This window comes from Marmota marmota, unplaced genomic scaffold, assembly GCF_001458135.2.
Source record: "Marmota marmota marmota unplaced genomic scaffold, marMar, whole genome shotgun sequence".
NCBI lineage: Eukaryota > Metazoa > Chordata > Mammalia > Rodentia > Sciuridae > Marmota > Marmota marmota.
The window spans coordinates 9,206,392-9,220,895 of record NW_026000164.1 but is presented as its reverse complement, the minus strand read 5'-3'; the positions used below and the strand labels follow the sequence as shown (position 1 = coordinate 9,220,895).

The 14,504-nt window shown below is 38.5% G+C and overlaps 2 gene segments (V, D, J or C); both read left to right on the top strand.

The window, feature by feature from the left end:
* The first annotated feature begins 1,912 nt into the window (after positions 1–1,912).
* Positions 1,913–2,456, top strand: LOC107148990. The segment is given in 2 exon segments: positions 1,913–1,961; positions 2,068–2,456. Coding segments are annotated over 2 exon segments (438 nt in total).
* Positions 2,457–11,840: 9,384 nt separating this feature from the next.
* On the top strand, positions 11,841–12,746 carry LOC107149100. The segment is given in 2 exon segments: positions 11,841–11,957; positions 12,086–12,746. Coding segments are annotated over 2 exon segments (399 nt in total).
* Positions 12,747–14,504: the final 1,758 nt, after the last annotated feature.

Below are 14,504 nucleotides of genomic sequence, written 5' to 3'. Positions count from 1 at the left end.
TAACATGTGCAATTTATCAACACTAATCATTGAACAGTGAAAAGATTAGTTATATAGAAAGATGTGAATATATGTCAATCCCAAATCCTTGTCCCTATCTATATTTATGTATTTAAGAAAGGCTAATATATAGAATTTTTAAAAGTATCTATAAATTAGTTTCTACATAAACCAACCAGAAAAAGATAATTCAATAGACAAATGGGTTAAAAAAAAAACAAATACTTCACAAAAGGGGAAATTTAATTTATCATTAATAGGGAAATATTGCTAAATTTCATAATTAGAGGAAATGCAAATTAAGAATCCAGTGTAATACACACCCACGTGAAGAGCTAAAGTGGAAAAAGAAAGTACACAAAGTTTTGTCAAGTCAAGGCAGCAACAAGAACCCTCTTGGATTTCTGATGGGATATGGATTGGTAGACCATTTCTGGAAAATAATTTGTTATTTTTTAGTGAAGTTCAAGATGTGTGCACCCACTGCCCATCAATTTCACACTTGAGAAATTCTTTCCTAGAGAAAAATCTTACACATAAAAACCAGGACCAAAATTTCAGTGTAATATCTCCAGTAACAGGAAAACACTACAAAGTATCCAAGTGGACACTAACAGAAGAATCAATAAATGATGGTATGTTACTATAAGAATTTTATAGCATTGAAAATTAATGAATTAAAACGAAAATGACTGGATTTTACAAATGTGAATGAAAACTACATTTCAGAAATGTACAGTATTGTCCCATCTTGTAAAGTTTTAAAGCATAAAATAGAGTTTGTTTAATTATATTCCTACGTATTAAAATGTCAGAGACTCAAAGAAAGATAAACTGGAACACTTCATAGAGTTGGAAAATGGGAATGGATCTGGGGAAAGAAACATGAGACTTCAAAGACTCTGGTGACTTTTCTTTTTCCTTTAGCAAGTTGTTTGTTGCAGGGTTCATTCTGCTGGTATCTTATCAGCTTCTTGTCTGCATATTCGATATCATTTTTAACATGGAGAAATCGAATAGTTCAATTTCTTTGAACTATTCAGAGAGTAAGTAGAAATCCACAGAAATACTTAAGCTCTTAAAATTACTTAAGATGGGGACAGGAAAGAGGAAGAAGAAAATAAGAAAAAATATCACACGCAAAAACAAGTGCACCATGTTAAATAGACAGAAATCAGGGAAGAGAAAAAGAGATCATGTAAAATAAATGTCGTAAAAGAGCAAGCTCAAATGTATCAGAAACAGCTAGAACGTAAAGTATTTCCAAAGCAGTGGCTAGTCTCAGAATCATAAAACAACACTAACAGCAGGAATATGTTATTCTAAAATTTAATTAGATACTAAAAGATGATAGCGACCTTGAGCTAGAAATTGAGCAAATTAGCAGTAAAGGACATTTATGAGAACACTGTGAAACTTTAAATAAAAACTGAGTTAGCGAAGAAGATAAAAATGCAATAACAGGGAAGGATGATTGTTTAATGGAATAAAAGTTTATGAAAGAACACTTAAAAATTTTAACCAAAAATGTGTCCAAATATAACACACACACACATACACACACACACAGAAAGAGAAAAAATATCTTCAAAGATTTTCACTAAGGCATTCACAGTGTAATCATTATTCAGCAGTAGTATAGTGTTTTTATTTTGTTATTTTGCTTATTTTCAAACTTTCTGAAATATGTCTATCTGGTTGATGTTAGTAAAAATAGAATTTTGCAAGATGCTTCCACATGAATAAAATATAAACCAGTTGTATTTGTTACATCAGGATGAAAGCTTTCCTTCCAATATCGTGAGGGTTTTACCACTCACACCTTGATTATGAGTCACAAAGGGATCATGTGACAAGAAAGTCGCTGATAGGGAATGAAAAAGCCTCATTCTCTCAATACTCCAATGTGACCATGGGCACGAGTGTCCTCTGCTGCCTGGTGCTTTGTCTCCTGGGAGCAGGTGAGTCCTGAGCACAGAAGACAGCTCCTTGTCCTGGATCCAAGCCTCTTTCCTAGCCGGGGTCCCTCCTGGGCTAGTCCATAACTTCTGCCTCCTTCTCTTGCAGGTTCTTTTGTTGCTGAAGTCATCCAGACTCCAGGACATCTGGTCAAAACGAAAGGACAGAAAGCAAAGATGCACTGTGTCCCCACCACAGGACACACCGCCGTTTACTGGTATCAACAGAAGCCCAACAAAGAGCTTCAGTTCTTGATTTACTTTCAGAACCAAGAAGTTCTTGAGCAAATCGAGATGGTCAAGCAGCGATTCACAGTTGAGTACCCCCAAAACTCCCCCTGCAGCTTGGAAATCCAGTCCTCTGAACCAGGAGACTCAGCCCTCTACTTCTGCGCCAGCAGTCCATCCACAGCGCTGAAGCGTTGGTTCCTCTTGGTGCATAAATCCATCACAGCCCGACTCAAGAAGCAGGCGATGCATTACGTTGGAAGGAAGTAACAGAGATCAGCTGGAGCGGGTATGAACCACAGCGGAGCCTACACAGGCCAAAGGGCCATGGGAAGCCTAGGAGGGATGGGCTGACCACGCTGCAAGAACACCGCCTGGGGGAGGGGCTGGGCTGCCGCCCGCTGCTCTTCTTTTTCTTCTTCGCTCTGCTTCATTCTTTTCTCTCCCTACACACTGTCTTTCTCCTTTTGTCCAATCCTCACAGTGAGAATAAGACGGTCACCAAAGATCATAAATCTGGTTGGCACTGTCCCACCCCACTGATAAGGTCAGCCCCACTTTTTCTAAGTCTGGGATTAAAAATCTCAAGAGAAAGAAAGGATTAGTCATGACTCAGCCGTGACCTTCTCATAGAACACTCAGCTCAGTCATGGATGTGTGTATTTAAAATCATGCAAATGTTATTTTATTATGGGTGCTATTTTCCTCTTAGATCTTTTCACTCAGCTCTGAGTAAAACATTGCATTTTAGTCTCTTGCTAAATAATGCACTGTACTCCATTCTCACTTCTGTGAGAAAAGATACCTGATTATCCTCCAATTTCCTGCCACCATTGCAAATACTCGAATATATCCCTTCATGACCCTTTGTAGGTTTATATGCCTAGGATCATGATTGTTCAGACATGGACGACTACATGTTTATTTTACTTTATGTGACCAAATTTCTCCAGAAAGTTTTTTTTTTTTTTTTTAAATTACCCTCTACATCTGCAACCCCTCAAACAAGGCCATAAGTTTTCCCCCCATATCCTCGTATCTCCTTAGGACATTATCCAGCAAGCTAAATGGCTGCCAATCCAGCAGTGTGAGTAGATTTAGGGGATCCCAGTCTCTCTTGCTTTCTCCCAAAACATCATCAGTATTTATCATTAAGATGCAGGTAAATAATTAAGGTAAAAGAAATAAAAGTAAGAATTTAATGAGAGGGAAATATTATACCACTATTCCTAATAATCAGCAGCAACCTGAAAATGAACAGTGCTATCAATCTAGAAAGCTAGATTATTCTCTTACTTTCTCTTTCCCTTTCTTAATTGCATTTTTCTGATCACTAAGGAGTTTGGCCACTTTTTCATGTGATGTTGATCTTGCATTTCTATTCTCAGAACGGCTTGTTCATTTTTAGACCATTTTTATTGGGAGCTCTATAGTTTACTCAATGATTTTATACTGGGTATTAAATAGTCCCTTTTTATTTTAGACATTGAAAATGTCACCTCCTAATATTGTGCCACCCATAGTCTCAGTCAGATTTCAAAGAGCAGGTGGGCATGGGGGAAGCACATGACCTCTTCCTGAGTGTGTGCATGTTAATTAGCTCCACTATCTGAATCAGACCTCTCTCTGCCATATCCCTAGGCATCCAGAGCAAGCTCCTCCATTATAACTCACATCTTTGAGCACCATGGAAGTTTCCAGTCAGTGCTGCCCCCCAAACTACTTTCACCCCTAAAACAGAACTTCTCATTCAGAAATGCTTGGAGAAAAAAAATATTCCCTTTAGTTGTGGTTTTGGTCAACTTGATTCAAATTAAACTTTTTCCTTTTCTTTTTTCTAATTGGATTTTGCTGCCTGGTACAGGAAGGGGACAGTAACACTTTACATATTTTCTTAAAGACTTAATATTTGCATAGACATTATCTTTTTTATGGCTAAATTCCATCCACTGTAATCACCAATCCCATTAATTTCTTGGTCTGACAGCTGATCCATTTTCATTCCACAGATGCTTGCAAAATTGTGTTCATTCACTAAAACACAAGATGACTAAAAAACTTCCAGTTACATTACATGGAATTTCAGCTGTTTTTGGAATTGCCATTTCAAAGTTTGTTACTTCAAATGTGTAGAAGAGATTGTTGTGAGAGAATGCAGCAACTGAAATCAACCTGCAGTGCTGGTTGGGGAATAATGTGGAAAAAACACATCCTCAAGAAAAGTTGGAGCACAGAAAACACCTGAAATGATACACAGAAACAGTCTTTTTGAAATTCTCATTTGGGACATCCTCTAAATCCTGGAAACCTGGTGTTGAAGATTTGATTTGACCAACTGTCGCTCAAATGATTAGCATGTCAACAAAATAAACTTGGATAGTATTTCCAGATGTGGTATTAATCAACAAGAGCTTGGCCATACCAAATGTCAGTATCATAGAGACTGGAAATTGAAAGTGCCTCCAACAGAAAGAGACAACAGAATACTGACAAGGAAAGGCAACACCAAGATTTCCTTGAAAAACTTGAAGATGAGGCAGTTGGGAAAATGTCAACAAATGTCAACATCTATCTCTGTGGAAAGTGACACAGACAAGAGGGAGCATCTCAAATGGGTTTGGCTGAGATGCTTCAAGACCTTCACATTCCTGAGATGCACTGGGAAAGAAGAGGCATCAGTGGTGACAGCCTGAGCCATGGCTATAGATTGCTTCCACCTCTGTGGGCTCTCCTTACTTACTACAAGACAAAATACCACTTACTGTCCACTCCATCTGTGCCTCCAAATGGCAAGAGCAGAATAAATAAGGACTGAATATGAATAAATATGGCTACTTCAATTTAAAAAAATAGTAGATGTAGGAAGAAACAGGAAAATATAACCCATACATGGAAAAAGTGGGCAGTAGAAATCAACCATGAAATAACAGAACCTGGAAATTTCAGGTGGGGATCTTTAAGCTATTGTAAAAATACATTCAAGGACTTAGAGGAAAATATGGTCATAATTTCATCTGTTGATAAAATTGATTAACCCATAATAATCAAAAGGGTGGAATTACTATGATAAGGAATGAGAGAATACAGCTGCAATAAATATTAATATGTTGAAAGAGTATCATAAATTGGTATATGACAATAAATTCTATGTGGATGAAATAGAAATGGAATTATTTGAAAAACACAATTTACCAAACTCACTCAAGATGAAATAAGAAAGGTAAAGAACTTTATATGGTCTCAAATTAAAACTGATCTCCACAGCAGAGGAGGCATGAAGAGAGTCTACAGAATAGGAGAAAGCTTTGCTAGTTGCTCCTCCAACAGGAGATTAATATCCAGAATATATAAAGAACCTCAAAATATAACACCATGAAAACAAATAACCCAACCAATGAATGGGCAAAAAAATCAAATACAAATAGCCAACATATATATGAAAAACTGTTCAACATCCTTAGCAATCAGGCAAATGAAAATCAAAACCACACGGATTTCATTTCATTTCACTTAGAATGGCAATCATCAAGAATACAAATAATGATATTTAGGAAATATGTATACATTTAATTTTCATTTCCTTTTACATGCCACTATGTTCACATTGATATATTAAGTTTTTAAGTGTCTTTTTAAAAAATCTATATTTCTAATGAATGGTCTTAGATTGTACACAGAACATTATCTGAACAATTTGAGAAAGGAAAATGTAAAGGAGGTAATAAGGGTGTTTCAAAGTAAATAAAATCCTTTCTGATATGAAAGTTCCATTGATTATATTACACTTTCCTTTGATGTATATATCTGCATTTTGTGATAGACAATTAATTTCCTTCCTCCTTGAAGTTTATGTATCAATACAAAAAGCCAAGGATATAAAACACTCTCTAATTGTTTTTCTTGCCTTTGCTGAAGATTGAGTGTGATTTTAATCAACAAACCAATTCTTGTCTTTTCCTTAGTATATTTTTCTTTTCTTTTCTTGCAATAGTGACAGTGCATGTTCTCAAAATATAGGAAGGTACAGATATAAATAGTAACTTCAAATTCCTACTGTACTTTCAAAAAAATCATGTGGCCCTTTGAATATTTGAACTGCTAGGCAAGATGTCTGTGGTATTCGTCCCTATTTTAATGTCACAGAAATAAATATGCACTATAATATGAGACATAACACATTAGGAAATGCTTTATTTATATCTGTCTTTATATAATTTAAGTTTTAGCTATGTCAATAGAAATATTTTAAAGTATTCTATATTCACATTGCCTATGTTAATGCTTTTTAAAGTTTATTATATCAGATGTATAGTGTTTGGCGTAAGTTATTACTGTACTTTTTCTTGGCTTTTTGTTCATAAAGAATTTTCTGAAGGAATGGTATTTTCTTAAGGATTGGGAATAATCACATTTTAAAAATACAAATAATGGCTGGAGCTGGGGTGCTTGCCCAGCATGCATGAGGTGCTGGGTTCAATCCTCAGGACCAAATAAATAAATAAATATTTTAAAAATAAATAAATAAATAAATAAATAATACAAATAAGAATGAATGCAGGCAAAGATCTGGGGGAAAATGTACATTCATACTTTGTTGATGGGATTGCAAATTAGTATAACCACTTTAGAAAGCGGTACAAAGATTCCTCCCCAAGATTAGAAATAGAACCACCATATGATCAGCTATCCTGCTCCTTGGTATTTATCCAAAAGAACTAACATCAGCATCCTGTATTGATATATGCCTACCAATGTTTATAGCAGTGAAATCACAATAGCCAAGTTATGGAACCAAATGGTTACAGAAAATGTGATATATGTGCACAATGGAGTATAGCTCATCCATAAAGAAGAATAAAACTATGACATTTGCTGGTAAATGGATGGAACTGGAGAATATAATGCTGAATGAAATAAGTCAGACCCTGAAAATCAAGGATTGAATGTCTTGTCTCATATATGGAAGCCAGAGCAAAATTAGTGAAAAGGGGGATGAAAATCCCATGAAAATAGAAGGGAGAACCATGCAGTAGAGGAAGAGGACAGAGGGAGAGAAAGAAATGCGAGAAAAGGTGGAATGAAATTCACCAAATTAAGCCAAATTTGAATATGAATATACTATAGTGAATTCACCTTTATGTTTATCTATAAAGCACCAGTTTAAAAACTGTAACTAAGTAGAAGGAAGATCAGTAGAGTAGAAAATAGAAAATAATAGAGGTAAGAGGGAGGGAAATAGGAAGTATTTGGGACTGAAGTACAGCAAATTATATTCCATGCATAAGTGACTGTGTCACTTATGCATGGAATATAACATTGTGTATAACTGTAATGCACAAATGGAAACATTAAAAATAGATTTTCTCAAAGGGAACTACAAACCCAGATTCTTTTCTTGATAAATTCTATAAAATCTTAACAGAAAAATATCAGTTTTACATAAACTTTTTCAGAATTTAGGAGAGGAAGAATTGTTTCACAATGTATTATATGGAGCCAGCAAAACCCTAATGCAAAAAACTGATAAAATTCTCCAGAACAACATTATGATCAATGATGAAAAAATCCTTCACAACACATTAAACAGGTCAATTTCAAATAAGTATGTATACACGTATGGGTTTGCACATGTGTATATTTATACATAAACATGTATATAATGATAAAGAAAAATCACCAAAAGTACAGGAGAAACAATGGTTTCACAGGCAGAAACCAGTGTAGAATAATGAAGAACCACCATTTGACCATTTCAGAGAAAACATTTTGCAAAATCTAGTACTTACTCGAAAACACTTGGCAAAATGTTACTACAGCTTTCCCAGTCTGATGGAAGTTACTTACAAAAGCTTTATAGCTAAAGTCCTTTTAATAATAAATGTGGAGCACTTTTCTTCCATAATAGGAAGTGAGCTGTGATGTTTTCTCACTGCTATTATTCAACATTATATTGCACATTTTATCCAGTGTGCTAAAGCAACAGGAATGGGAGAAAAATTTAAAATATTGAAAAGGAAGAAGTATCACTATCTGTATATTATATGATTTTATATAGAAAAATAAGAAATTGATGAAGAACAATTGTAAATAGTGAATTCAGCAAGATCACAAGACACAGGGTCAGTATTTTTAAAAATCATGTTTTATTTACTAGCTACATACAACTTTAAAATAAACTCCATAAAATAATAATATTTACAATAGTATCAATAACAAACTAACAATAAATTCAGCAAAAGATATTCAATGAAAAACTACAAAACATGGCTAGGCAAAATTAAAGAAAACATTTATAAATGATGAAACATATTATGTTTATGGATTGGAAGTTTCACTACATTGAGATGGTACCTCTCAACAAATGATGTTGGAACAACTGGATGAAAAAAAAAAAAAGAAGAAGAAGAAGAAGAAGAAGAAGAAGAAGAAGAAGAAGAAGAACCTAGACTCTTAACCAATATCCTAAATGAAAATAAATGATATATGTCATAGACCTAATTGTAAAAAACTAAAACTATAAATATTCTAGAAGAAAAATAAAAGAAAAACTTGTGAGTTGAGAATAGGCAGAATTTCCTTAGACACAGAAATCACTCACCAGGGGTAAAATAATCATTTCTCCTTTGGCATCCTATGTGCTGGCGAGTGTGCTACATAGAGAAATCACTCATGAGGGGAAGGGAGTGTCCAGCGTCCTTAGGATCTCATCCACACACAACAAACAGCTGTCAAAGGACATGATGTTGGATTAGCCCTCTGCCTGTGGTGGAGGACAGTCAGAGGGAATATGTATGGATTATAAATGTGATTCCAGGGCCATATGAACCCAGAGGAGGAGAAATATTGGCCGTTGCCATTTAAAACTCTCTTGGTTGTCCATTAATTGGGGTCTTTTTCAATTCCATGCCCATCTGATCCTACCCCATGTCTTCTCCACCCATTCCTCTGCTAACCATCTCTCTCCCCCTTGGCCATTGATCCTGCTCCCAGAATGATTTCTGTTTCTCCTTGCATGCATCTGTCCAGAGTGGCTGAAGGATGGCCTCTCACCCACCAGACCTGAGTCCTCTGTTCTCGCATCTGATGTGATCTCCCAGAACAGCTCCCCAATCTCACTTTCACCCACACCACTCCAAACAGCAGGGGGCAGCAACACAGCATCTTTAGTTTAGGAATTGCAGGTAGGGACAAAGCTATTTTTCACACTAAGGGCAAACCAAAAATGGTAGTCCTCATTTTCATTATCCTGTATTAATCAAACCCTTGGAAAAGCAATTCACTGGAGTAAATCCATGCTTCTCTTGGAGTTGTTTATAGAAGACACTAGGAGGGAAGAAGGGAGAGGTCACTGGAAGATACCATGTGGAATGTGTGCAGATGCTGTGAAGTGTGCTCGGCACTCCTAAATAAAGCAGTGACTTCAATGAAACACAGGAGAGGGAGAAGGAGTGGGGTACCTAGACAAGTGAGGCCACAAGTGGGTGATTATAGAGTCTGGGTAATGGAGGCATGTGGTGTCCCCTTCGTCAACTGTGTCCACTGTGTATAGGTTTGAAATGTTTAGAGTGAAACATAAAAATATTTGAAAAGAAGAGTAAGGGAAATGAGGAGAGGTTGGTCAATGAGGACAAAGTTACAGTTAGAAAGGAAGAATAAATTCTTTTGTTCTATGTCGCTGTTGGGAGCTGCCCATAGGAGCTGAGCGCCCCCTAGCTTTGAGCGATGGGAATGTGGAGATGTGGCAAGCCAGCCACGGGTTGTGTGTGAGCATTTTGAGTGCACAAAGCGGATGGACTGACGATGCTGCTCTGTCTGAGCTGTGCACGTATGTGTCCCTTTCAGTTGCTCTGCCTTTGATCATCACACAGCACATGGGATGGGGGTGGCCTTCCAAGATGCCAGTCAACCTACTGACCACCAGACATCCTAGACTCAACCCCCTGAAACCTCACCCTTTGCCTTACATGGAAAAAACATTTCATTGAACTCCCCTTTTGTGTCTCTCCCCTATGCAAGAATAAAGAATTCAGGTGGCTCTCTCTCTTTCCGCAGACCCCTAAAGTCAGAGAACCATCTCGGATTTTGAAAAGGTACTTCTGTGTGTTGCGTGCTTCCTTTGCCGTTTTTTTTTTTTTTTTTTGGTTGTTGAAGTAGTCAGAGTTTGTGAACCCAGCACAGGTCACCAGCTCAGTTAGATGGCAATATGGCACAGTCAGTAGAATATAGTTAACATTATTCATACAATGTGTACTTCCAAATAAGAGAGGCTTTCGAATGTGTTCACGATGCAGAAATGAGGAACACTTAAAATAATTATCCTGACCTAAGAATAGGTAAAATTTTCTTAGGACATAATTTGATCACTATCCAATGTCTATAGAGATCAAAACACCACATTAAATATTGCCTGTCAATCAAAAATAAAATAAATTAAAAACTTCAAAATAGATAAATTAAAGAAGACTGTTATATAATCCCAGCTGCTCTGGAGGCTGAGGCAGGAAGATCGCCAGCTCAAGACCAACCTCAGCAAAGTAGCAAGGCCCTAAGGACTTAGAGAGACCATGTCTCAAAATAAAATATTTTAAAGGTGGGGGGAGGTCCTGGGGATGTGGCTCAGTGGTTTGACCCTGAGTTCAATCTCCCTCCCCCCCACCCCAACCCCACCCCACCAAAAATGACTGTGAACTTGATGTGCAGGAGGACTAACTAGGGTAGGCTGCCACCAGGGAGAACCAAGACACACACCTGAAGCGGCAAGGATCCAGCTGTTTCTTCAGTCGGACAAGATTTCACACTATCTCTGCAGCTGGGATGTACTAGCAATTTATTTTATTGAAATGTGGAACATTTTCCTCCTAAAAATAAGAATATTTTATGTTATTGTAAAATTACCTTTTATTAGCCTATTTTCAGTTATTTCAAATCATGAGTGAAGGTGAATTTCTTTGAAAGCCACATTAAACACTCACCTGCCAACAGTGGGCCAATATTTTCAGTAAAGATCTGCACCCAGGAAACATTTACCAGAGAAGCAGGGGACACTAAACTCAGGATCAATTTGGTATCTTTCTGTTCCTTTAATGTATGATCTCAATACTATCAACTTTCCTCTTAGAATCACCCTCATTTGGAACAAAGTTAGTAACTCTGCCCTCTTTAAACAAACAAACAAATAAAAAGTCTTGAATTTTAGAGAACTTATTTAAATTTCATAGTTTGCCTAGAACTGAGAGCAAATGAATAAATGGGGGTTGGGGGGTGGAAATGTCCTAACATTCCAGCGAGACCAGATTCCTTTAAGAGTCTGTCATATCAGGAGGAGGATGCTTCCCTGGACAACTGAAATAGCTACACCGAGGGGAGAGGGAGAAAGACAACTCTGGAATTGTCAGTGAGGAGCCTGGAAAAGAAGAATCAGTAGAAAAATATCTCACCTGTCACCAGGTGAGATAATGACTCTGAAGCCACAGGCTGCATTGGATCTGTCTTCACCCACTGAGGTTTAAGTACTTAATCCAAAGTACCCTTTGCCTGAAGCAGAAAGGAGGGAAGGGGAGGGCTGGGTCCTGCTGGGCAGGGGTGTGGCTGCACCTGGCTCTGAGGCTAGTCAAGTGAGAGGAGGATGATGTCACTTCCTGAATCCTTCCCATTTCCTATTGCCAGGCCCTGTCTCCCCAGTGCTCAGAGATGGACACATCTCCTTCCTGCCTCCCCCTGCCATGGGCTACACAGTGCTCTCCTGTGTGTTTTTATGTTTCCTGGGAACAGGTAAGTTTGGAAAGAGATGAGGAAATCCCTGCATTAAATTTCCCAGGTCCTGGATGAAGCTGACTGCGGCAAGATGACCTTCCTTAGCTGTCTCCAGCTTCTGTCTTTCTCCCCACCCCTCCCTGCAGGGTCCATGGATTCTGGCGTTACTCAGACCCCAAGGAAAAGGATCACAAAGACAGGAAAGAGCACTGTGCTGGAATGTTCTCAGACTAAGGGTCATGACCGAATGTACTGGTATCGACAAGATCCAGGGAAGGGTCTATGGCTGATCTACTTCTCCATTGGTGTCAATGACATTAGCCAAGGAGAGGTCTCCAATGGGTACAGTGCCTCTCGGACAGAGAAGCCTAAATTCTCCCTGACTGTAGAGACTGCCACCCTCAACCAGACAGCTCTTTACTTCTGTGCCAGCTCTCCTTTACACAGTGTATCTGGGCCACCTGCTCTCTGCACAGAAAGACAGGCACATGGGTGAGTTATTTGGTCAGAAGAGCACAGAGGCCTTCCTGATTGTGGGCTGTGGGATACTCTGAGCTTGAATGGTCCTATTGAGTGTGAGCCCCCAGTTGAGCTTAGGACCACTTTGGGTCAATGTCACCAGGTGAGATAATGACTCTGAAGCCACAGGCTACACTGGATCTGTCTTCACTGCCTATTCTATCTATCTATCTAGAGGGGTTATCCACTTGTGACCTTCCAGGGGAATGAACCCAGGCATTTGATATGGCTCGTGATTTGCAATGCAAGCATTTCTTAGGAGCTCAAATACAATGTGGTTTCTCTGGTCCTTTTGTTGTTGTATCCATCCACCCTGCAACGTCCCCCACTCCATTCTGTTCTCCGCTGACAGTCCCTTTGCCTTGTGTGCCCTTTCTCAGTCATGGGTCCTCTGAGCACAGCTTCACCATTCAGCTCTAGACTTTTTGGCCTTATACTGAGAACTATTTGCTTTCTAAAGCTTTACTCCAAGTTTAATTATTATTAAATCTGATTCAGAAGGTGCAGTGGTAGAGATCATGGTCTATTAAAGTAATTCTTCATCTACTGCCCCACACCATAATCTCCGATGAGATTAATTTTAGTCTGAAAGACTAGGTAGACTTTTAATTGTTATCTGTATTATTATCTGTATTTGTTGAATTTCAGAAGAATTCCCTTGGCCCACATGGGACCAAAGCCAGGAACTTGGAGATGCTCTTTCTATCCAGACACTGGAATGAACCCCCATCTCCCCTGCATTGAGGTCCCTCCTGGGGGTTAGTGAGTCCAGGCACAGAAGCACAGGATAAAGCCAGAGCATAGTGTGAACATTTTGCTAAGAGTCTTTCCTCATGTGCTTTCTCTTCTTGCCCATGAACCTGGATTATTCAGCAAAAGAACCACAGGACTTGGTGACTGTGCAAATAGTATTTGACTTTTTTCACTTTCTACCTATTCTCATATAAAATAATGTCACCCTTTTTATTTCTATTAGTCTCTTATGGGATCTGTCTCATCTAATTTCTCCCTTAAAATAAAAAAGTATTTTTCCTCAGTTTCCTCCCTGCTGTCCATACACTCTCCTTCAATCTTCTCAGCTATAGTAGAAATTCTTCTCTCATAAGCTATTAACTACTCCTTTTCATTAGCTCCTGGATATTTCTAGTATATTTTCTAGAATTTTCCATCTGTCCTCTTTTTGTTTTCTGTATAAATACTTTCCCCTCAACTTTTTCAACCATTGTCATGGTCTTAACTGATGTCCACTGGGCACTCAGAGTTGGACGCTCCATAAGTGACTCAAAGAATTCATGGCTGAATTTGTCGTCTCTCCAACTCTACGTGCACCCATTTTGGTCGCACTGTATTTCTGTCTCAGTGAATGGAACAATCATTCTAGGCTCTTCTTTTCTCTTAGCTTTCACATTAAATCAGTTTCCAAAACTATCATTTTTATAGCATACGTCATTGTAGATTGGGTTCTCACAAAACTGACTTTACAGGGTGTATTGTCCCTAAAGCAAAGGACACAGTAAAAGGACATCATGCCCTTGAATGACCCTTTCTGTGGTCAAAACCCTAGGCAAGCAAAGGGAACGATGAGAGCAAGCCTGGGCTGGAAAGTCCAGATACGAATCATCTTGAAGGACACTGAATTTTTCTTATGTACACTGGAAGCTAAGGCGAGGTAGTGTCATTCTAGAAAGCTACTCTCTTCCATATACATCAGGAAGGTTGCTCCTTGGGATTGTGGTCAGTCAAACAAGCAAGCTGAGACCCATGATGTCACTGCCTCTGCAGCTAACATATAAAACCCCTCTCTGAGTGGGGACAGGTGTGAAACTGAGGGCACTCTGTGGGAAGGATATAAGTCACTCATCCAGCCAACTGGCACTGGATAAAAACACCCTGAGGGAGAAGAGGCACTCTTGGTGAAACCCTTGAGGGACAGAGGTGCTGTCAGCCTGCTGCCACTGAACTCTTCTTGAAGCAGTCTCTGACCTCCTCTATACTTTCTCCAATAAACCATATGTCTTTCATGTGGTCTCTGGGTACTTATCTGCA